Source organism: Argopecten irradians, chromosome 12 (assembly GCF_041381155.1).
Source record: "Argopecten irradians isolate NY chromosome 12, Ai_NY, whole genome shotgun sequence".
NCBI lineage: Eukaryota > Metazoa > Mollusca > Bivalvia > Pectinida > Pectinidae > Argopecten > Argopecten irradians.
In genome coordinates this window covers 10,390,164-10,416,143 of record NC_091145.1, presented here as the reverse complement: position 1 = coordinate 10,416,143, position 25,980 = coordinate 10,390,164, and the positions used below count along the sequence as shown (strand labels likewise).

Sequence of the window (25,980 nt, the reverse complement as noted above, 5' to 3'; positions counted from 1 at the left end):
ATCAGATTTCCTTAATGGTTCTGAGACATTCCCGAAAAAGATATCTTTATACCCCAGCGCGTGCAGACATTTTAGATTTTGCTTTACATTGTTAAAAACACGTACATGGACTCTTGCATAATGTTTGTAAGTAATACACCGATATACAAAATGTATATATGCGCAGAGAAGCACACCTCACACTATTTAAAGTTAGCTTTACTACATACTACATTGTCAATTTACTCACGACATTGATGTTTATGCATTTGAAGGAATAAAGAATTGAAATTTGAAAGGACCCCCCCCCTACACACAAAAAATATAGATAGATAAAAATTTAAAAAAAATCAAAAACCAAAAAAACTAGTATCCATTTTAATAATATAAAATATTTTAAGTAAAAAACAAAGTAATAAGGAAGTATATTGTGACATTTTTTTATAATCACTATTAGCTTTTTTTACTCACAATATTTTTTGTTAGAGTATAGTCTTAGTTTTGATAAACGCAACTTAAGTGTAAATGAACATTTAACTTCTTATTTCAAAGGTAAGTTATTTGAAAATAACCCGAAACGCATTATCAATAATTGATTTTCAATTAACCACATATTTTCTTTATTTTCATATTACAAAGTTATCTGTCCTTGTATACAGGTATTGGATGTGATGTCATATGTTGGCGAGCGTAACGTCTTATTATGTGAAAACGACGTGTGTTTAGACGTCACCATGGAGACTTACCGCAAGGAAGGTAACTCTGTAATATGCAAAGACAGATTATCACTTACCAGCCTTCTGCACCCATCTTTTGCCATTTCAAAGCATTAGCATAAACAGCTCGTAGATGGGAATCGGCGATGTTACTTATCTGTAATAGAAAGTTGATGGCATGATTACTTCATCCAGGTGACCATTGCATAGGATAACTTACATATAAATGTTAGCTTAGATAGTCAAGATTATTAGATGTAATTTCATCTACCGGTGCAACCTATAACAATACGGTAAGCCAACGAATAGTAAGGTTGACGGTGTCATATTCTCTATAGACGATGAGTAATCCCAGAAATATTTGTTCCTTGGGGATATTGCGTAGATTTATATTTGTGTAATTATAAGATCTGTAATGGACAACATGATTGTGACAAGGCTGGAATGCTAAATTTTTGGGTTTGAAGAAATTGAAAGTGAAAAAAAACCTTGAAATAAACCTAAATCAACATTTCAAAGAAATAAAAACCTACATTTTATTACAATATATATGCAATATCTTTATGAAATACAAAACAAAAGGCATGCCATGAAGATCGTATGCAATTATCAAATACCTAATATATAATTATTCAAAATAAATTTTCAAAATAGCAAATTAAAGACAATGACTCATTTACAATTGTCGTTAACTGTCATAAATCGTCTATGTTGTTATAGCTATGACTACAGTTTAATTATGTATAATCCACTTCGGATTTATGATGTGTGTGGCTAAAAAGGACACCTTAGTCACGTGACTGATCACCCTAGGATAAAATATCAGATTTCCCATTAATTTAAACTTCCTGGTATAAAATTTACAGAGGCTGGTCGTGGGATTGTATTAACTCGCAATGATTACATTAAGTACCCTGTTAGTGGTATTGACTATTAGTGGTCAGGCCAGAATGTACTCTTATGGAAATGAAGTTTTTTGTCCTACAACCGATACAATCACTACTGGCATGTTCCCGGCTTGTAACAAACGGAACTGCTCACAAAAGGTATGTAATTGTTACATATGCTTGTTAATGGTAACGAGCTCAGTGAAGAGGAACAGATGTAAATAAAACTCTGTCTATTTGCATTATAAACTTTACTTGAGTCAACAAGATAAACACCCAAAACTTTGATCTAGTTATTGATTGTGTTTTATGCTATATTCGTTTAAATACAAAGTACACTTATTATCTAGAATGTGTGAGAATTCACATAAATGTTTAATTTCGGAGATAACCTAATATTTAGCTCGTTGTTAAATTTGTTTTCCATTTGTTAAACTATTTAATATAGTTGCATGTGACATCTCACTTAAAGGATATGAAATGTGTTTTCTGTACCATCTGGGTATTGGGGTAAGATATCGGTCGGGTATATGCTTTGTGATTCAGTTTCTCCAGACATAATAGCTCTGCAATCATTTCATTGTAAGACATCTTTATCACTTCACGGAAGGGTGACTTTATCGTAAACAAGTGTCATGGGAGAAACGCGAATTGAAATGCATACACACTGTTGACATAGTAACCAATGATCAGAAAATGTGTTTTTTAACAAAAAAAGCGATTTACCTTCACAAAAGGGACAAATTTAAACGGAATTCAAGATAAAAAAGACAAAAGAAACTAAAAAAGTGCAAATCATTACGCTGTAAGAAAAGAAACCAACCAAGACTAGATTCACTGTTTTATCACTAATGCTAGATATCTATCTTTTCAACGAATCTTGAAAATCACATCAAGCCAATAAAAACGCTAGTCATCCAGATGAACAGAACTATTTGATTAAAAGATATACATAGTGCAAGAAAATATCCATCCTGTGCTACATAATGATGACAACCACAAATATAGATAAATCTTTCAGTTGTACACAGCAAAAAGTGCATACACGTTTTACGTACGTTATAAAACGCATGTTAAACGCATGTTGAGGACCACGCATGTAAAACGCACGTACGAAACGTACGTAATAAGTGTGTTAAACATGCGTAATACGCATGATAAACAGACGTAAAACGTAACCGTATGTAAAACGGACGTTTCAAAACATGTGTTATACATACGTTTCATCCTATTACAAAATCCACCTTTTTTATTTGTTTTATGTACGTTTACATGGTCTTTGAAGTTGCACCACATATTTGTCATTTTGAAAATTAAAGTTTAATTCCATTTTATTTGTATTTTCGGTTCCTGCCAATGGCTGATATTTTTTCATACATAGTTTGTTGTATTTACAAACGAGTGGCTACATATTGATAACTTTCATACTCTTGGGATGATTTTATTTTTCCTACATCAATTTGTCCTTAACGTCACTTCATCACTTACATTTTTAATAAAGGCTAAAATCTGTACAAAATTCGTGCCCAGTGTTCAATTGTTTTCAAATTCTTGCTAAATGATAATATTGTTATAATTTTTTTAAAACATATGAACGAAAATGACCTTGTTGAATATCCATCGATTGGGAAAAAGGAAAGATCTGTCAAGCGGAGCGGTCAGCAAAACCACAGGGATCTGAGAATTAGTTAACTGTTAATGTTAGAATCAGACATGTAATAGCACAGGCGTCTGCTTCTGGTTTTGAAAAAAATACAATAACCTACCCCTACTATATAGTAGGGAAGGCTATTATTTTTTTTTAACCAGAAGCAGACGCCTATGTACTCCCATAACATGTGAGTCGACTGGTCAGCCGTTTTTTTATCGGACGTTATTTCGCTACACGACGTTATGTTCAAAAAGTGTCTCGTCGTGCTATACCTCTGACATCGTTGGAGTAACGCCTATCGTAAAAGCGATGTCATCGATGTAGCCTTGCACAAGTCCACAAATGCCTCAAATGACTTGAACATTTCAAGAAGAATTCTAATGAAGATCCGAAGTAAAAGTCAGTAATCTATTTTCTAGTTTACAAACTAAATACATCTATATGCATTTTTCCTTTACGTATGCATAATGTAGCTACACTTATAATCCTTAGCTACTTGTATAATGACAATTTTAGGACATATACTCATGATCTCGTAGATCAAACAGCATCCTCGATACTCCAGCGGTTAGAGATCGTAAGTGATCGGAACCCCTGGAGTATCGAGGATGATCAAACAGCAGTTGTAGACCTACTACATTGTACATCATGAAGCGCTGGTCAGCTGATATAGATCATATGTATTCAGAGCATTAGTCTTCAAAACTGTTAAAAATAAAATCTAAAAAGACAGAATCCACATTAGCGATTTTGCTTCTGTTCACAGCAGAAGATGTACATATAATTGTATCATCATACGATATTGAAGCTGCATTATTCTATCAGGAGGCTTGTATGAGGTTCACTATAAGTTGGAAGAAGACATATATAGATAACATGAAACCAAAACAAAGAGGCTATAAAACTTGTATTTGCATATGGGAATAACATTTTTGAAAAAAATACTGCAGGTCTTCAATAACATTGATAAAACTAATGTTTTACATGTAATTAGTAGGGTACTTTTAACCGACGTTCGCTATACATGTGAAGGAAAACAAACGTACGTAAAAAATATGTTAAACATACGTTTAACGCATGTTTTTTCAAACGTATGTAAAACATGCGTTGCACTTTTTGCTGTGTAACTTTAATCCCTGTTGCCGAATGTGATATCACATTACTGTTAAAAAGGATACTATGGTGTTAGATTTTCTGGCAAATCCATCCACATGAGGCGTCGTGAATTGAAGGACAAAAAAGTTTATGTAATACGAAGTCATATCGCACAACATGAACATTACCTACATATATCAGCTATCGTATATGCGGTTATTTACGCGAATAAAAAATATGCGATTTTAGATTTGAACTAAAATATTTTTTCAGCAAAATTTGAAATTACTCAATCCGGTTTTGAAGGCATATATGATTCAACTATTTGTTTTTATTCTGCGGATACAGTTTCCGCGATCAAAACCTTTCTTTCAAATGTATCTGCAGATTTTCGAGGATTTTGTCACGAGGACAACGGCAATGACCTGTTTGGTATTTGGGTTATAGCACAAAAGTGGACAAATATGTATGTATATATATACAAATATATATAATGGGTTTATGAGAATTTTATAAATATACACACAGTTATGATGACGATTTGATGATATATTAGGAAACATTGCAACTGAAATAAGGCTGAAAACACATGCATTAAACAACCTTAAACTGTCTGTATATGTTAAGGTATACGTAGTATCCTATTGGGTACCTTCCATTATCTACAATCAACAACACCAATGTTAAGTTTCTCAATGTCAAGTTTCCTTTCGTTTTCAGAGTATGAGTCATAAACAGTTTATACCAGGCTAGTGACATAGTTGTGCCTGTTAATATGGAGGATCTCGATATTTTATCTGTTATTTGGAAATATATTAACATCTGATCTAGGACAACACCAATCTTTATCTAGGTAGATAACATTTAATGTTCTACATCAAAATATAATCTAATTCAATAAATAACCATTTTTTTATACATTTGTTTCTGCAAAAAGTAGAGTTTCCTACTGATTCATATATCGAAAATATTGACTTTTGTGTCTTTCGACGGCGGAAATGTAATTCACGTTCATGTTTATTTATTTTGTTTTGTCACTGCAAAAAAATTGCTTAGTGCGGCGAAAACGAAGATAATTACTGCTTTTACGAGACGAAATCTTGAAATGATGTATATCAGCTACCATAACATTGAACATTTATATTGAAATTCATATATATATCCGAGTGTTATATTTCACGAGAAGTCATTAAAATTGACTATTTTATCACTGAATGTAAATAACAAACGCTCGCTCCCGTATATCTCTACTCCCCATCAATGGCACGTTAAAACCTGTTTCAAATGATATACATTTTACAATGAAAATTAATGGGGTAAATCTGTGATCATATAGAACTTGTTGACTACACTGTCTTCCCCTTCATCAATAGAGCGAGACAGATACGTTTATTCCTTGAACAACTGGTTGAAGGGGAAATTGAGTCATTTTGCAACTTTGAACGCATAGTTGTTATTCAGGGAATCAAAGATGGCGCGGCGTAAGTTGGAGTCTAAAGTTTTACATACTCTCCTTGTGGTATTGTTATTCTGCGGCGTGGATGCGGTGAATTACAATTATAAATGCCGTACATCTCGGGACTGTTCTCTTGGTGTAAGTATATATTAGGTAACTTAAGGTGTTTATACATTGTATATGTATATGATATATAGATGTAGGCGAAGCATGTCTGACATTACAGGAAACAAAACGTCATCTTCACCTGTGTTCACGGAGTGTTTTCAGTGCAGTGTGTAGTGTATTAAGAGTAGTTTTATACAGGAGTTTTGTTGTATCGATATCAAATTCTATAGATGTTTCCCTTTTCTTTTTCATGTCTTGATTGGCAGATTGGTATAAGGTCAATATTAAACTTTGACTGAGGTTTTATGATAATGATCAAAATCGTTAAATTATCAAACTTTCTTTACACCCGACACAAACGTCACGTATTATGTGGGTATATATTCTAGGAATTTTTTTTTTTTTTTTTTTTTTTTTTATATATATATATTTCAAAGCATTTCATGTATGCATAATGACGGTTTCATTACCAGTTTTACTTTGTCAAAAATATTCGAAGAACATCTTTTATGGAACAAACAATGTGATGGAAATTTGTCCGGACCATTGATTAGCTAATTAATTATGAAATTCAAAAGTACAAATGTTAAGGGACAGGTAATTATATCTAGGTATCAAATATATACATTTGAAAAGTCATATTCACATTTTGGTTGTAAATATCAACTAAAATGCGTGCGTGTAGGTAAAAACATTTAGAATTCTTCAGTGCAGAATGCACCTTATTTCAAAATGGCTGCCCTGGTGGCAGTTTGAGATGTCTCTACCTAAATGTATATTACAGCCAAGACTTTACTTTATATTATGATAACGGGTATGCTTCCTTTTTTCACACTGAGGTCTATGGGAAATTATTTAGTAGGCTACTTTAAATTAGTAATTTCTCATCATTACCTCCATCTGCAAAAAAATTAAATAGTTTTGCATTAAGATATATTGAACATATGCTTTTGAACTATTTTAAAAAATGAATATATATTTTGATTTTATATACCGTATTTTCGGCAGCTCATACGCTACACACTGGATTCATGGGATGCCGTTCTTACATGACGCTGTCTGTTAATAGGACGTTAAGTGATCAAACAAACAAACAAATACATACTGTATAACATGATTTTTTCGTGAGTTCTTATTAACCATATTTCGTGTTAAGACATATTCGTGGTTGGTGGGTTAAACATTGATTCCAATAATATATAATAGTATATAACAGCTTTCTTACATTCGTGGTTTAAAAACACTTACGAAAATCATGGAAATTTCTACAATATGAATATTTCATGTTATACAGTACAAATGTAATTATATCTTAATGTTAGCTTAAGAAAATGAAAACCATTCTGAATGTTTTCCTTGAATAAGTAAAGTTTTATCAGCTTAATCTTAAAATGTGAAAGACTGATTACTATTTCCCACATAAGCAAATGTGGCTTTGATTTTATCACTTGATAGTTTCACCTAATCTTTGTGTGATTTGCACCAATTTGCTCGAACATGCCTCAATGGTAATTACTGCATTTAAATTGTCAAGTGAATCAGTGCCGCTTAGTTGTACAACTAAATCTCTCAGAACATAGTCATCTTATTAATAGTGTGTCGATTTATAGAATTAACTATACTTAAAATGAAATGTTTGGAGTTAATCGAGTAAAAAAAAAGAGTGAAGGTATTATTACATGACGAGTTATAAAAGGAAAATAAACAATTTTGTTTATTTCTCTTTACAGTGTCGATATATAATGTGGATATTCTAACATACTGTATAACGTGTAAATTTTGCGAGTGGTTCATTTTCGCTGGTTTCGCGTTTTCACTAAACACCAGCGAAATATCCATACTGTACTTAGGAACAATAGATTACAGATGATACACCACAGACAAATGATTTTTTTTTCTCACAAACAAGAGAAGACTAATAATTTTTCAAAATTTCATGGCACTATGTCCTATATGGAATGAAGTACTGATTGGGCATGCACGAAAAGCAAAATAAAATATTTTATATAATTTTTGTGTTAATTAGACATATATACACTTAAACAATTATTGTTCAAATGATGACTTTCGTTTACGCTCTATCGGTGGTAGAGCATCTTTAAAGAATTAGTGAACCACGAAATTGAACCTTCACGAATATGTAGGAAACTACAATATATTGACTCCGCTAATTTGAAGCGTTATACAGTACATGGTATATCTTTTTTAATAAATAATACATTGATATCATTTGGGATGTCAAATTAAGATAGCTTTGTATCTGAAGAAAGACAACATGAATGTAACCCCCCCCCCCCCCCCCCCCCCCCCCCCCCCCCCCACCCCTGGAGAACTTACTTTGGTGTACTATATAATCTATATAACAATTATTTTAAATAGAATGTTGTATTCAATGCTAATTGCAGATTTGTATTTATTTCAGATGCGATTTCAGTCTGATTCCTATTTTCACTGCACAATAGGAATGCTGCAAGGTAACTTATTTAATTAAGATTTGTATTGTATTAAAGGGGTAGATATGATAGGACCAGTATTTGGCCTTAATTTTTCAGGCCGAAAAATATTAACTCTGATCCACATCAATTTCACATCAATAAATACTCTCATACTTGCTATTCATCAAAACATAACTTTTTATAGCCATGTTCACGATGTGCTCCACCTATGACGTCATCAAATTGATGATTTTCCTCTTCTCGCCAAATTTTGCTAGAAATTCGTCATCTTTAGGTTAGAAAAGGATTGAAATGGATTTGGCCGCCACCTTGGACCAACTTCATATTTTGCATGGATATGCGTAAATACACGATGCACAACCGGTGAAAATCTCTTTCTGCTCCATGAAGGCGGCCACATTCATTTTTAGAGAAAACCACTCAAAAAGTATGACTTTTCAAGGATTTTTATGAAAAATGGCGGGAAACTGCATGTTGATTACGTCATAGTGAATATAATTGGCAAATGCGGGATAATTTCGGGATGTAATGTGTTAGCAAATGTATTCATCTGTTATATGGCAAAATATGTTGTTCTTTACTGGAGAATTAATTTTGCGGCCATATTCGAGTCTTAACGTACCTTCTCCTTTAGCGGAAATATATTTAGTGTGAAGATGTAAATGAGGCAGTTGAAATGATTAGATATTAAATAAAATTCTTCTGTCATAAAACGCATTTTTATATGTTTATATTTACATCTAATTATCTTATTATTGGGCAACGGAAATGGCTAACTTTCAAACATGACAAAAATATTAAGAAATATCGAGCATATAAAGTACTGAATGATATACAACTTTGTACCTATATTTTCGTTGTACTTCTGATAAAAACTTCACTCACAACACTCATCGAAAGTGAACAGCAAATTTTCTTTTCTTTCATTATAGAAATTATGTGAACAAAATGATACTTATGACCAATGTAGAAACTGGGAATGGTTTTTTGACTTGACCGACTGATTTTAATCTGAAGCACAAATCGTTCTATCAAGGAAATGTACGCCATATTCAGTTAATCACTTAGATAAGCTCTCTTTGCTTGTTCTAATATTTTCAATTTTACCTATACTTCTTAACAAAATATTTTAACTGCAGAATGGAAGGCATTTAAAGAACTACATCAGGTTTTGGAAAATTACGAGTCAAAAAGCGACGAGGACGCGGTTGAAATGAACCCTCCAACCGTTAGCGCTGTGGGTTTCCATATGATTTCGGACAGCAGGAACAACGTTAAGAACAATCCCAATCTTAATCTGACATTTCGTTTGCCAAGGAATAATCAGTACAGTAAGTAAACACGTGTAAAATAATACAATTGCTGTTTTGTTGACATAACAATATGAACATTATTAGTCTTCTCTTACTTCGCCAAATTATCAAACCTTTGGCTTGTTTTTTGTTTGTTGTTTGGTTTTTTTTTTGTTTGTTTGTTGTAGTTGACTTTTTTCCTTTTTTGTTTGTTTATTTTTTTGTGTTTTTATTTGTTTAAAGACTTATTTAAAAAAAAACAGCCATGGTCATTTAAGGATGAGCCAGGTTTGCGAAGTGGACGAAACCAACCGGAAAACTCGTAGATAAAAAAACCACTGACCTGCCGTCAGTAATGACAACTGACCCACATTGGTATCGGTCTCGCGATCCACAGGTGGATATCTAGTGGTAATATATCTGCTTCACTCGGCCATCTTACGAAATTGTCTTTAGAGATTTAATATTATGAATTGTGTAAAGATAATGATTTTTTTTTTATTATGTGTGTTATTTACCTTTTTATCGAGACTTATATAACAAGTTTTCTTTCCTTCAAAATACAGCTTTACACGAGACCTAATGTGTCCTTGACAAAGGTTTGTTTGAGACAAACAGTATAAGGTCCTCCATAGCCTATATCAAACAATTTTCTTCCTCATTTTTGTATCTTTAGCTTTGATATCCAGATTAACGTATTTTAGATTAGATAATTTTCAGTCTATCATTAATAAAAAAAAACACACTTTCTTCCTGATTGTATAATCTTTCAGTTTTATTTGGGTTTTTAACGAAAACTGGTATAAGGTGAACATTTTTTCCATAGCCCGATGAAATGAAAAGAATTAGTTAACCAATACTTATAAAAAAATTCGAATACTTGGTAAAACAAAATTCGTTTTATATATGATTCCATTTATAGAGGTATGCAATAACGATTCAGCCAATCAGAGAATATCTTTTGTATGAAAAATGAAGAAATAATACTTATTTCATTATATCGTTCATTACAAAATGTTTTTTTTTAAATACATCGTAAAATCGCGAAAATGAAATCTCCATGGAAATAATTACCTTTATCTGGGTATAAAATATATAATGTACTTACCATTTTTTTTTATTTAAGCAACGAAGGCTCTTCTAGTAAAGTTTGTCGGCGAAAACGACCCGAGTTATCCCGAAGTTATTGATCCATTCTATAAAGACAACCCGCGATATCGGCTCTTCAACTTCCCTCTCTACAGAGCCCCGGAAATAGACAAAATCCACCCCGTAAGTTATCATGCACCATCTTATATTCTTCAATCTATCTTTTAGGAGTACTCATTAAATATATCTTAAATTATATCAATAATTGTACAGTAAACACGGAAAATATTCTAGGTATTTATTTCCTAATACACCGGATGTGTTTTCTGTGCAACACCGGTATTGAGTCAACCTCGATCCCATATTCGTGTCGGTGCTTATTTTCACGTATCCGATATTTTTTCGCGTCTTTGTTATTTTTAACACATTCTCGCGAACTTCGCGGTCAATCACTGATATTGACAATAGTGCATTCATTATACAATTATTCGTGTAACATTTGAATCCAGTTCAATTACTCTCATGAATTTACGTTATAATGCGTATTTCGCGAAAAAATGGGTTAGTATGAAGTCAGTAATATAATGTGTTCTTGAAATGAATATAAAGTCAATAATATAAATAAAAATAGAATACTTTTGCTTGATGTAAAAGACAATAATCTATTTGGTAAATGTTTTCATTGGAGAGAACTTATATAAGCTTTGCCTGTTGTTCAATCCATTTGACATACAAAATCATTGTCAATAAAAGATGAAATGAATTGTATTCATTCTGTTGTAACCAGAGAGAGATTGTTTACGGGTGCTTCATGGGCCTGGACTGTCAAAGGGAAAAACGGGTATACCTCATCACACTGACCGCCTACACACTGAATCCAGCACACCCCGGATCTAGTCTTACCTACCATTTCACCGTATACACAAGTATATATGTTTCTTATATACATTTTATAGATAAATTTATATTATATAAAATTCGTTTATTTGTTAAAGTTTAATTTTTTTTAATTTATGTCTTCTCGCCTAAAAAGGAATTACTAAACATATAAACAAATGAAATTAAAAGATAAATGTTGTTATTTATTTTGGATGATTTTGAAAGGATTCAAACTTGCAAACTTGCAAATTCATGTAGTATTTCCAAATTCTGCAATTTAAAGAGAAAAAAGGAATTAATTTATGAAAAAAAAATTGTTTTGACATCATTCATCATAAACAAATATTTTTGTTATCTCAATTACTGAAAACTTACTTATAATCTCGTGCGATTTAACTTCACGGGCAATGGTAAATCGCGAAAATACAGCCCCGCAAAAATGATTCAGATGAAGGTAAAGTAGAACCATACAGTACTCGATCGCGAAATTAAATCGTCATGAAAAGTCGGTATACGTGAAAACGCGAGATTAATTCGCCACGAAAATAACTCGGTTTACAGTATGTCTGCCATCAAAAATGTTCATGATGTGAATAATGTCTTTTTTAGCCAGAAATTTTACCGGATCCAATAAATTGACATTAGCGATGGCTTATATTCACTGCCAACGCAAAATGCATGTGGTGTTTGAGCCACTCCCAGAAATGTTCACCTCATCTGATACTTATTATGATGTCCAATTGATGGAACTCGACACAGGCACTCTGCAAACAATCCAGGTGCGTTATTAAATGATCGTTGGTGAGTTAATAGAGAGACTCAAAATGTATCAACATTAAATAGTTACCTGAATCGTGGATGTTGGGTATAGAAATTTGTTTCATCTGTCATGAATGCTCATTTTTACGGCTCATGCCATACATTTAATAAACTTGTTTATGTTGTGTGACAATAACCAGTTTAAATTTATTTCATTTAAAATCGTATTTGACAGATTTTGGGATAGTTTGCATTTGGTTTGTATTGTATTCCATTGTCGTTTTAGCACTGCGCCATACTCATATGTAGTCCGCTAAACCTGCCTAGATATTATTAGGTTATGAGGCAAACAAACATTAAAAAGCCTAATAATATGCTTACTAATTCATATATTGTGCACTTGTGTGCACAACAATACTTATTATTATTAGAAAAATATATTGAGCACATTTTAGACATTTTTAGAAATTACTACTTTACGAGAGGTATATTTCTTAAATAACGAGTTGAAGAGTTCTAAAAGCCTAATTAATTTTTCACTAACGAATAAGTTGTTCAATTTATTTCCAGATTAAACATGGATCTCTTGGGTATGAGCATGAGTTCTCCGACATCACAAACGGAAGATACATAATGGAGGTAAATGCATCAAGGCGAGATAATCAATTAATTACTATATCAGTATTTACAGTAGTTGGTATTCCATAAAAATACAGTATAAAGCAAACCTATTTTGTAATTAATAAAGTTATACCTAATGATAACATTAAGATTTCAAATTGGTTGCACAAGTTTAACACTTTTTCAGGTGCAAGCAGTTGATTGTATCATTATTGTGCCATGTCCTCGGTCACAGTCAGGAATCCTAGAAGTAGATTACAAATCAGGTTCGTACATATTCCTCCAAAACTCTTCGGGGAATCTTTAATTGAGTTCAGGATGAGTGCATATTTGCACTATTACTTACTTTTTGTTCCAAGGGGGAAGATTGCCTCATTCTTTATCAAAACCAGTGAGAATTGCTTAACTAACACCGTAAGAACAACCGAAATTATATGATGATACATGAAAATAATTTTTTTCCTAAGGGTTATTTTATATATGTATAATGAAATACAGGTTACGTTTGATACAAGCCCTCCACCTCTGGGATGCGGGTTCGAATCCCATGTGGGGCAGTTGCCAGGTACTGACCGCTGGCCGGTGGTATTTCTCCGGGTACTCCGGCTATCCTCCACCAACAAACCTAGCACGTCCTTACATGACCCTGGCTGTTAATAAGGACGTAAAACTAAACAAACCAAACCAAAACGTTTGATACAGAATTTTACAGGAATAACCCTCGACATATATTTCGTCTTTTTCCTTTATATTATTCATGGTTTTTTAATATATATTTCTAACATTATTTTCTCTTAGTAAAACTAAAGATTACACCGTTAATCAGTTTATTGTGTCCTTTTTCGCATCACTTTTATTTGCTCTATATTAGGGAGTAATAATTAATTTGCGATCAAGAACTTTTACATTCATGTATTATTTTTACTATATGATAATCATGCATTCATATATTACGCGGAATGTTTCTTTTTGAAGAAAAAAGTGGTTTTACTATATTTCCGCAGATTTCTTTTAAGATTGGATCTTTTCATTGTTCTTCATTCCTAGTTATAAATCTGAATTAGTGAAAACATCTGGTTGCAGTCCACTTTCATCATCAAAGCCATACATTGCTTCGTCCTCTTTACATAATTAAATTACGACAACGTGAAGTTAGCACCGTATTCGGGATTCAAATAACGAATCCGGTGCCAGCACCTTATTCGGGATTCAAAAATGAACTGATACATAACAATTTATCGAGATATTAAGGTTTTTTTGAGGTTGTAAAATTATGTTTCGATCTGGTTTTTTATGTCTTGAAATTGTTATTTATTTGTTCATTTTTGAATCCCGAATACGGTGCTGGCACCGGATTTGTTCTTCGAATCCCGAATCCTGAATACGGTGCTAACTTCACGTTTCGATGCATTTTTGCTACATGATGTTGGTTGATATTATTCAAGTATAAAGTAAAAGCGAATGATAAAAATACCCTTTTCTGGTAACAAATTTTGGAAATCAAACGTGAATCTGTGTGGTCACTCTAAACATTGAAATCTTCAAAATATACATACTTATTTTGAACAATGTCAATTAAAAGATGCTTTTGCTATACGTGTACTATATATGTTTGTTCTATTTCTTAAAGTAATTGCTGTAACTACTGACGTAACCCCCCATCATCTCACGTCGGATTCAGCGGCAATATATGCAGCTATTGGTGTTGCGGGCGGTATATTACTTCTCTGTTTTCTACTGGCATGCTTTATGCTTTCAAATGGTAAGCATATTTAAAAAATGATTTCATGTGTGATTTTATATAAATTTTATCTACATACAAATTTTGTAATGACTGAAATGTTGCAAACTTACTTATTTTAGCTTTAGTTTTATTTAAACGCTTTTGGCGCTGTATTTGAAGGGTTAATTCTAGAACAGTGCTAATTTATGAAAAAGCGTATTTCCGGTAGTGAATCACCGGATTGAGCAAATTTATATCCGCACTAACATATCATAATTTACATTATTTTTCGTATTGCGCTAAGATTTTACTGCACTAAAGTAAGGAGTATTTTTATAGGAAACAGATTAAAACTTATCAATTTCATGTTAAGCTCATTAATTTTTTCATTTTTTCATCGTATGTCGAAAGGTGCGATAACATTGGTTTTTTTTATTCAGACAGAGGACCGAAAGTGGTAGTTTTAAACTCATGTCAAAAAGAGGCCCATAAAAAAGTTGCTACGTCGTTACAACAGTGCTTAAATCCTTACTTTCAAACTACTTTAAAAGTTAGCAATGACACCAATTTTCGCAGAAAACAAATGAACTCAAAATTTGCCTTTCTTAAACAAAACAGAATTATTATCGCAACAATATGCATACATGTTTCAAATGAAGATATTGAACGTCTCTGGAAAAGATTGGAGACCGGCAGTGATATGATGACTCTAATCGTTTGGTTCTCCCAAGTGGAAATTAACATGACAAATTCGTTCCATTGGTATACGGATTCCGAAAACATTATTAAATTTATAAAGGAAAAATATCGAGATGACTGCTTCAGCAGATATAAAAGATCTCGACCCAGTCTGGAAACAATATCTGCTGAGTTTGATAATTTTCAAGAAGTGATCAACTTTACAAGACCCATTCAACATAGGGATCCATGTCCAGTTCATCAAAATTTTACATATTATCCTGCAAATTTCCCAGGGTACATTGATGATAATTATCGCATGCATGGTCCAAATGAGATGAGAAGTCAGATGCCCCAGAACATACTACCGATGGATACCCGGGGACCAAATGTAAATCAAGAAGCTGTTCAAGAGGACCCATTGCTTATTAGAAACAACGCAATAGATAAGTTCGCTCAACAATTTTTGGATTTGATTGAAGATTAAATACCTAATATAAAACGAGAGTTATGAGAAAATATGTCAATATATGAGGTAAAATAAGCTGAAATGTACAAACAAAATAAGCTTCAGTGTATGAGAAAATAACATGCATACATATAAGCAATATATTAGTGGAATTTGGTTAGTAACGTAAGAAGTAAGTTCTTAGAAATATTATATACATGTATTTAAAATGTATATTCCTTTAGTTTATTATTAATTGTTAAATAAAATGATATAATTGTATGCAGGGGTTTGATATAATAATAGGCATATACACTTTTCCGATAGAAACAGGAAAAAACTCATTTCTTACGATAAGAAATAAATTATATACACGATTTACATATAAATCAGTTGACACATTTATGTAGATGACACATCTATTGAAGAAGAGTGCCCTTAACTTCTTTTCCGTGCCAAACCTAACATTACTATTAATTCTTCTATTGAAGATTAGTGGATTTTATTCCATTCTCTAATCTAATCATTGTTATTGCTATTGCTCATCATACATGTATATTTCCTTTCGGAATAAAAAAATATCATTTAAAACAGATTTGTACTTTATGTGACAAATTTTCATCAAATTATTTTAAGTGGTCGTTTGAAGTCATTTTAAAGGGCTTTGATCAATATTGAATGAATCAAATGTTTGCATGTAATTATACACTGATTACAAACGAGATAGGTATTTTCTAGCCTCGGTCGGGAGCATTTTATTTACAAGTAGGTGATGTATATCTTATCAGTTTCAAACTTCGGAACATTTAATCGTTTATAAAATTTATTCTACATTCTTACCAACCATTATGATTTAAAATGTAATCTATATGTTTATGTGTAAGCCTATTTGGTTGCTTCCGAAAATACAATCGTGAAAAGATTATATATATTTGGTTGGAATAGAACATCTAATTTACTTATATAGCGCATGCATTCTATTTTGTTATTTCATTGATATGTGAATAAACTTTTTATACAGCTATTATTGTTTACAATGTTTTCTGGCTTAAAACTAAACAACGAAGTCATAACAACCGTATATACTGTATAGCCGGTTTTTTTTCATTGGTCAAAATTTTCGCGGTTGGGATAAAAAAAACCAGGAAAATTTAATTTTAGAGAGTTAAGATTTCGCGATTTTGCTTCAAGGGTATATACAATTCAACCAATTCCTAATATATCATAAATCAAAATTTCGTGAACAAGTTGACTGCAAAATCGCGAAAAAATAATCATCTCTGCGAAAATAACCGTCAATACGGTAATAGAGTACGCGTCAAGTGGAATTGTTCTCATCCACTCTCGGAGTTACGAGTGTCACACGATTATAGCTAGTGTTTCAACTCAGGTGTTTACACCGACCGCCACCCGGCGGAAGTCGACGAGTGTAGGGGATTAAAGGAACGCAAAATACCGGAGGTAACGGTTACACAATCGGACCTATGCCGATTTACAGTTACTGGTCATGGTAATTCAAAATTTACCTCCGGTTATTGTCATTAAATCAATCCAAATCCTATCGTTGAATAATTTAATCCTGAATATACCATTTGAGATTATGTAATTCAGATAAATGCATCTGCATTACCTTGCTGAACAATCACTTACAAAGCAGACATCATCATAAAATATTTAATGAAATAACAACTTAAAGGAGGCATCAGTTAGGGAATAAACAGTTCCATCTGCTTGATGAAAATCAAGTTATTTGTCTTTAGTAATCTATTCAAAGCCATGAGGTTTAATGAATAAAGCTGCGAAATCAGTAAAATGGACAAACATACATGATGCCTTATAAACTTTAGTTAAAGCACAGACTTTTTACACTGTAAAATTCTTGTCTTTATGTCTTAGGTATGTTTGAATGGAAACATACCCGCAGAAATCGATTTACAATTAATTTGCCTTAGCAGTTCACCTCAGTGTCTACAACTGTAGCTTAGTAACATTAACACATCATGTATATAACAGAAGGATGTATCAGACACTTTTTGGTTGTCGTTAAAATGAATTAATAATATTTTACAATTGCATCTTGCATCGAGTCATTAATTGGTAAAAATAACATGTTGTCAATTAATATAAATATATTTCAAATGACTTTTGCAGAACAGTTTAATTTTATTTGCAGTATTTACATTTTTAACAAAAGAAATTCTAATTTAGTTGATTGTGTAACGATGAAACACGCTGTATCTACCAGGTTTCCTTTCAAATTACTTCTCTTAAAGGAATCATGCAAACAAGTGTGTTGCCTTGCCAGTCATTATACCGACACGGTTGACTTGACGAAGGATAACGTTTTAGATAAAAGACCAATTACACATTCCCATATCAATTTCCTAAGGTTTACTCAGAACCTGACGAAGGCTTCATTTCTTAGTAAGAATGGTGTCATCGGAGCAGAAATAACTGAAGGTCAAAAAAGGACAAACGTTATTGACATAAATTATCATTTAGTGTATAGGCTAAATGCCATGCGAACCAACAGTGATCGGGTATCGTTTGCTTCTACGTCTATCATAGTGTTCATGCACCCGTAAAGCTTTTACCCAGTTTACAGTAATGTGACGCGCCACAAGGGGAGGGTCAGACCCGGAACCGAGTTATGTATTTTCTGATACCACCGTCAATAAGTGCACATACATTCTTGTGAAGTAGACCGGATCTAATGGTCCATGATTTATCAAACGGCATTGTCACGAGACATCTTATGACGGGAAACCAAATGACATTCACCATACATGTATGATGTAAACACGGATAGGGGGCACAATATGTCGACATGAGATTACATGCTTAAAGTTATCTGTCCCGTGACTAGGCGAACAGTTTTACATGCTATCTTCAGTAATATATTGGAAACCAAAAGTCTTGATATATAATCTGTGAAATCATTTAAAGACACAGACAAGCATGTATAATGCTTTATAAACATTTGCGACACCACAAATTTTATGGATTCGACTGTAAAGATTCTTGTTTTCAATGAATATAATATCCTAATCATTTTGCTACAACTATCTTCAACCAATAACTGTTAAAAAATGCCCAGTGAAAATGATAGCATATACATGTATATATTCATTGATGGATCGAAATGCTAGTTTTCCGCTCGAAGCCCGATTGAGAAAAAATCATTTTGCCAGGTAACAGCTGACCCGCGTGGAACTTGGAATCGTAACCTTTGGTTTGATTAGTTTAACGTCCTATCAACAGCCAGGGTCATTTAAGGACGTGCCAGGTTTGTTGATGGAGGAAAGCCGGAGTACCCGGAGAAAAACCACCGACCAGCGGTCAGTACCTGGCAACTGCCCCACATGGGATTCGAACTCGCGACCCAGAGGTGGAGGGCATGTGGTAATATGTTGGTACATCTTAACCACTCGGCCACCGCGGCCCCTGGAGAATCGTAACCAAGTGGAGGAGTACCACTTTGTTAGTGTGGTGCAAGTTGATGATATTCTTCAACAACGCAGAGAGCTGGAAGTATAGTATTTGACATCGTAAATTTTTCTACAACTATATCATCCTTTTTTGAAGACCTGCCAAAAGCCTAACTCTGAATGCATCACATTTATTTGCAAGACATTCTAGACGCACGACATATTTCCGTGTGTAATACCATCTATGCTATTTTGTTTGAAATCTGAATTGTAAACGTGAAACCTTCTATAAATTAAAAATATTATTTAAGGTGATATTGCATTCATGAATATAAACTAGTTGGTCCAATCCTGTCGGATGGCCTGGTGGATGATGTGATGTCCTACATCGATCAGGTTACCGTCGGCCAAGCGGTGTTTATATATATGCCTCAGTAGGTACAGCCCCTTATATCTCCATATCAACAACAGTCGTCGTCATGGCGAGAAAAAGTGACATTTACTCAGTTTTAGAAGTGGCCATATTGGTTTGTTTGACTACCAGTTCAGATCTTTGTGATGAAGTGTCCATTGGAAGCCAGAAGGACTGCCTACCAGACTGGAGACGCTGTATGACAGCACAGAATCATCAGGCGGTGAGTTAAAGTTAGGTCACGATAGTTGGTTAGCATGTGTCACTATTACTGTGCGCTATGAATACAGAACTTAAAATATCTACAGTAGCTATAACTGGCCCCGATTTCTCGAAATAAAAGTGCAGATTTAAATCAAAACTAAAGTTTTTCTCCTTATGTATCTCATGGAAATTTATGACTTATTCAGTTTTTGATTTAGGTTTGTGTCGAGCAATCGGGACCAGGAAACGACATGTAGTTATCTTTTTCTACAATGATGTAGCAATGTGTCATTATTAGATAATGCGATCCACGTGTGATTGTTATGAATTAATTACCTTGTATATACTATCGTGGGTGTATGTTTTGACAAAAAGTGGATTTTTCTGTTACGTCCTGTATAGAGTAGGGTCATTTAAGGGATTGTCAGATTTAAAAGATGGAGTATTCAAAGAAAAACCACGGACCTATTGGCCGTATTTAGAAGCTACCCAACAGTTTCTAACTTGCGACCCAGAAGTACAAGGTTACCGCCCGTGTGTTGAACTAATTATCACATGATTTTGGTTAAAGATGCCGCACCGCCGACAAATTATAGTTATAATAAAAATTATAAACGTTTTATACTAAACACGTTTACTACGCATGGGAAGTTGTGACGTCTGATTTAGTTTAATGTACATTCCTTAACCAGAAGAGTTTCATTAGTTCTTTTCACAGCACAGCTATGGTCATTTAAGGAGGTTTGTAGGGGAGGAAAGCAGGAGTACTTTGAGAAAAACCATCGACCAGCGGTCAGTGCTTGGCAACTGCCCCACTTGGGATTCGAACTCGCGACCCAGAGGTGGAGAGCTTGTGGTAATATATCGAGACATCTTAACTACTCGGCCACCGCGTTCCCAAAACACACAGATTCAAATGAGGACGTGAAACCACTTGTAGTGTTACAGAAAGATCGGAATACTCAGCAAAAATCCATTAAAATAGTGGTAGTACCTGATAATCCTTTGTAGATTGTGATAAATTAGGGATAGTGATGCCATGTCAAGACATATTAATCACTGTACCCAAACGTAGTTACAAAGTTACAAAAAATGAGGTAAACACTTTCATTCCTAATACAAAAAAGAGACTTATGTTATTTTGTAAAACATATACATTCCTAAACACGCAAATTACATTTGTACTTTGTGTGTTTAGAAAAACTGTATCTAGTCACAGACATCGTTAGTAGGAAAAAACAAATATAAAATTTCTTCTTTTGAATTGACACGCTTGAAATGTGAAATCGTTCTTTTAAAGAAGAAATTTGTTGGATGACATATGATCGTAACAATAAACGTTTTTTGCAGGTTATACTATTATATCACGCAATGTTATTCACTTAAAGTCGGAGTAATTAAATTGCAGATTGAAATTGATATGGATCAGTTACGACCAGGACGAAAACATGACAATAATGATATTTCCATGTTTGACATTCCAGGTGTAATACAATCGTTTCAAGTTTATACAAATCAATTTTTTCTGAAATATTTAAATATTTTATTTCTATTTTTTCCTCATTGGGTAATACTATCTTCATGACTGCATGGTTTCATTTTTCATGACCAGGGTGAGTTAACTTTCATTTGAACACGTATTAATGTACGATGTCTTTCCTCATGTATCACAGCTGGAACATTAAAAACACACCGATGAGGAAGATTCAACTGAATCCAATAAAATACTAGTTTCGAATTCTAGAAACAAACTTAAGTCAAAAACTGAATTAAAGTTAATCATTTTGACATAGGTTAGATATAAAGGAAAATAGTCATTGCATTTCGTTTCGAGAAATCGAAGTCAGTCAATCAAAATAATCTCAACAGCTTGATTAGTAATTATTTTATATCCAAATCTTGAATTAGCTACAGCATTAAAATTCAGAAATAAGAAAACTCAACTTAGTCCACGAGACACAAAGCCGCGATTTCTCGAAACAAACTTAAGTAAAACGGACTAAGTCAATTATTTAGACATACATTACATTATTCAAATTTAAATTTAAAATTCATTGAGATCACCATTACATGATATGCTGGTATCAATAAAAAACGAACATAATTAAGCATAATACATACATTAGCATATTTTATTGTGCATATACATATATATATACATGAAAAATAAAACTCAACGACTTTTCTCTAGTTCTTTCGCCATTTCTTGATGGCTCTTCAGGAATACAAATCATTCTATATTCCTGACGAGCCATCACGAAATGGCGAAAGTACTTGAGAAAGGTCGTTGAGGGTTTTTTGTGTTTTTTTTTAAATATTCAACTCTACTTGGACAGGTACTTTTTTCTTGACATACATATATGTTGACATATATGTAAACAAAAAATGTCTTTATAATTAGAGACATAGACGTAAATGTATTGATTTTTAAAGAGAATGTCAGTTTGGTTTCACAATAATCCACTTTCTCTTAAAGTTATATGTGCCGTAACTGGACGAAAAATTTGACATGTTCTGTTTTCTTCATTAATCTATTGAATACTACACGGTTTGATGAATTAACCTGTGAAAAACATTTAAATTGATTCAGATGCCTTAAAACTTTAGTTACAACACAGACATTATGTACTTTAAAAGTGTTGTTTTCTGTTTGTTTAGGTGGAAACATTCTTGCAGAAATCACTTAACAATTACTAATAACACTGTAAAAATGTTAAATAAAATTGCAGACCATAGTTTGACAGCATACCATACGTTCTCACTCGCTTCACTATAATGTACATATAATGATTTTTTGCAGTGCTGCTAAACTCATTTTCTGCTATTATTTGTACTTGTAAATTTAAAACCAATGCATTGCTCAATTCTCAACATGTTGGTAACTTTTGGCGATTAATAGCGTATTAAAGATTACTTCTTGATTCGTGAGTATGAAAAAAACGGCACATATAACTTTATCTTTAATCGTTTTGATTAATGATGATAATTTTTATCATTTATTGAAGTTCGTTGCTTTTGTTCAGTAATACATGTACATGAAGTATATCAAACATTCCATCTGATATCAAGGAAAGTTAATCGCCATAAACAATAAGGCATTAAAGTTATACAAGTTAACGGTGTTCATCGCTATCATATATATATCATATACTCGCAATTGTTTGTTTGTTTGTTTGAGTTTTACGGCTCATCGACAGAAAATTGCAATTGTATGCTGCGGGTGGTCGTGTGGTTTAGGTGTTCAGACTTCTAACCTCTAAACCTTCAACTCTGTTTCAAGTTTATACAAATCAATCAAGGCTGTTTCAAGTTTATACAAATCAATTTTTTTCTGAAATATTTAAATATTTTATTTCTGTTTTTTTTTTTTCTCATTGGGTAATACTATCTTCATGACTGCATGGTTTCATTTTTCATGACCAGGGTGAGTTAACTTTCATTAGAACACGTATTAATGTACGATGTCTTTCCTCATGTATCACAGCTGGAACATTAAAAATACACCAATGAGGAAGATTCAACTGAATCCAATAAAATACTAGTTTCGAATTCTAGAAACAAACTTAAGTCAAAAACTGAATTAAAGTTAATCATTTTGACATAGGTTAGATATAAAGGAAAATAGTCATTGCATTTCGTTTCGAGAAATCGAAGTCAGTCAATCAAAATAATCTCAACAGCTTGATTAGTAATTATTTTATATCCAAATCTTGAATTAGCTACAGCATTAAAATTCAGAAATAAGAAAACTCAACTTAGTCCACGAGACACAAAGCCGCGATTTCTCGAAACAAACTTAAGTAAAACGGACTAAGTCAATTATTTAGACATACATTACATTATTCAAATTTAAATTTAAAATTCATTGAGATCACCATTACATGATATGCTGGTATCAATAAAAAACGAACATAATTAAGCATAATACATACATTAGCATATTTTATTGTGCATATACATATATATATACATGAAAAATAAAACTCAACGACTTTTCTCTAGTTCTTTCGCCATTTCTTGATGGCTCTTCAGGAATACAAATCATTCTATATTCCTGACGAGCCATCACGAAATGGCGAAAGTACTTGAGAAAGGTCGTTGAGGGTTTTTTGTGTTTTTTTTTAAATATTCAACTCTACTTGGACAGGTACTTTTTTCTTGACATACATATATGTTGACATATATGTAAACAAAAAATGTCTTTATAATTAGAGACATAGACGTAAATGTATTGATTTTTAAAGAGAATGTCAGTTTGGTTTCACAATAATCCACTTTCTCTTAAAGTTATATATGCCGTAACTGGACGAAAAATTTGACATGTTCTGTTTTCTTCATTAATATATTGAATACTACACGTTTTGATGAATTAACCTGTGAAAAACATTTAAATAGATTCAGATGCCTTAAAACTTTAGTTACAACACAGACATTATGTACTTTAAAAGTGTTGTTTTCTGTTTGTTTAGGTGGAAACATTCTTGCAGAAATCACTTAACAATTACTAATAACACTGTAAAAATGTTAAATAAAATTGCAGACCATAGTTTGACAGCATACCATACGTTCTCACTCGCTTCACTATAATGTACATATAATGATTTTTTGCAGTGCTGCTAAACTCATTTTCTGCTATTATTTGTACTTGTAAATTTAAAACCAATGCATTGCTCAATTCTCAACATGTTGGTAACTTTTGGCGATTAATAGCGTATTAAAGATTACTTCTTGATTCGTGAGTATGAAAAAAACGGCACATATAACTTTATCTTTAATCGTTTTGATTAATGATGATAATTTTTATCATTTATTGAAGTTCGTTGCTTTTGTTCAGTAATACATGTACATGAAGTATATCAAACATTCCATCTGATATCAAGGAAAGTTAATCGCCATAAACAATAAGGCATTAAAGTTATACAAGTTAACGGTGTTCATCGCTATCATATATATATCATATACTCGCAATTGTTTGTTTGTTTGTTTGAGTTTTACGGCTCATCGACAGAAAATAGCAATTGTATGCTGCGGGTGGTCGTGTGGTTTAGGTGTTCAGACTTCTAACCTCTAAACCTTCAACACTTGATTGCGATGTGCGTGAGACAGTCGCGAATTCCTTACACTGAGACAATGGTTTTTATCCACGTATTTCTTCTGTCCTCCAACACATTAACCTGGCGTGACATTTAAATATCCCTTGGTGTCGTAAAAGGACAAACCAAGTCGGCTACAAGCATAATTGATAATTATAGAATTATTGTTTTAATCTTATTTGGCTAATTTTAGATCTCACTTTTCCCACAGGGACGGTACCAATATAAGCCCCCTCTCAAATGCACAGCACTGTACGAAACTAGTGAGTATATCAATGGAATTCCTTTCGTTTCCATTGTTTGAATATGTTTCATTATCTTATTATATCGCTGGTTCAAAAACTTGATTAAATAAAGATATTATGTTTTATTTTGAAAAAAAGAAGAAAAAAAAGAACATAATTTAAAATAAATAATTCAACGAAATGGCATCATAATTGCCACTTAACCATTATTGAAAAAAAGTGTGTGTGTATTTGTACATGAAATGAATATCGGATAATGTAATGTGCATAACGTGCATAATGACAGTTGATACTTTGAAATATAATTTTGATTTTATTTGTTACCTTTATTTGTTTGTATTTTTTTATACTAGTTTGATATCCATCTCTATCATGAAACTAGGATGAGGAGACTAACAAATAAAACTAGAAGACGATAAGACCTTTTTCTGAAGTATATCCTTATTTTAGAGTTGTCAAGGTGTTTCCATCCGCCGGATCATAATCCGGAGGGAACTTCGGATCTTCGAGTCCCACTAGTGGCAGATGTGGGTCTCTCCGGAATAAAAGTGTCCGGACAAACGAAACCCATCTTGAATGTAAAAATACCTCACCCAAATAGAGACAACAACGGTAAGAACAAAATAATTTAATATTTCATAAATTCTTCCAAAGGATGGATGAATGTAGAATATCGCTACAAAAGAGCAATTAAGAGAAATAAGCAGATATATTTTTAATTTCCCAAAACTTAAGATTCACGAGTGATTATTCTCTCATAT

At 32.8% G+C, this 25,980-nt stretch overlaps 2 protein-coding genes across 3 annotated transcripts in view; both read left to right on the top strand.

Annotated features, from left to right (window-relative positions):
• The first annotated feature begins 1,521 nt into the window (after positions 1–1,521).
• LOC138336075 (uncharacterized) lies at positions 1,522–16,559 on the top strand. 2 transcript variants are annotated; one of them, XM_069285363.1, is made up of 11 exons: positions 1,522–1,741; positions 5,790–5,922; positions 8,315–8,366; positions 9,488–9,679; positions 10,767–10,912; positions 11,517–11,655; positions 12,218–12,387; positions 12,938–13,006; positions 13,176–13,254; positions 14,619–14,750; positions 15,152–16,559. In XM_069285363.1, the coding sequence occupies exons 1-11, from the start codon at positions 1,656–1,658 to the stop codon at positions 15,874–15,876; spliced, it is 1,923 nt and encodes a 640-aa protein (XP_069141464.1). In that variant the 5' UTR covers positions 1,522–1,655; the 3' UTR covers positions 15,877–16,559. The 2 variants fall into 2 exon arrangements, with proteins under 2 accessions (XP_069141464.1, XP_069141465.1); XM_069285364.1 differs by lacking the exon at positions 5,790–5,922 and having other exon boundaries at positions 1,523–1,741.
• Positions 16,560–19,564: 3,005 nt separating this feature from the next.
• Positions 19,565–25,980, top strand: part of LOC138304614 (uncharacterized) — a 17,826-nt gene continuing 11,410 nt past the window's right edge. The window contains exons 1-3 of the mRNA XM_069244780.1: positions 19,565–19,900; positions 25,186–25,237; positions 25,670–25,831. Coding sequence (XP_069100881.1) covers positions 19,745–19,900; positions 25,186–25,237; positions 25,670–25,831 — 370 coding nt within the window. The 5' untranslated portion in view covers positions 19,565–19,744. The remainder of the gene's footprint in view (positions 19,901–25,185; positions 25,238–25,669; positions 25,832–25,980) is intronic.

Excerpts from the sequence above, each read along its gene's own strand:
- LOC138336075 (XM_069285363.1), top strand. The coding sequence starts at position 1,656 with ATGGAAATGAAGTTTTTTGTCCTACAACCGATACAATCACTACTGGCA. Across the intron at positions 8,367-9,487 it reads CACAATAGGAATGCTGCAAG|AATGGAAGGCATTTAAAGAA; the intron begins GTAACTTATTTA and ends TTTTAACTGCAG. Across the intron at positions 10,913-11,516 it reads AAATAGACAAAATCCACCCC|AGAGAGATTGTTTACGGGTG; the intron begins GTAAGTTATCAT and ends TGTTGTAACCAG.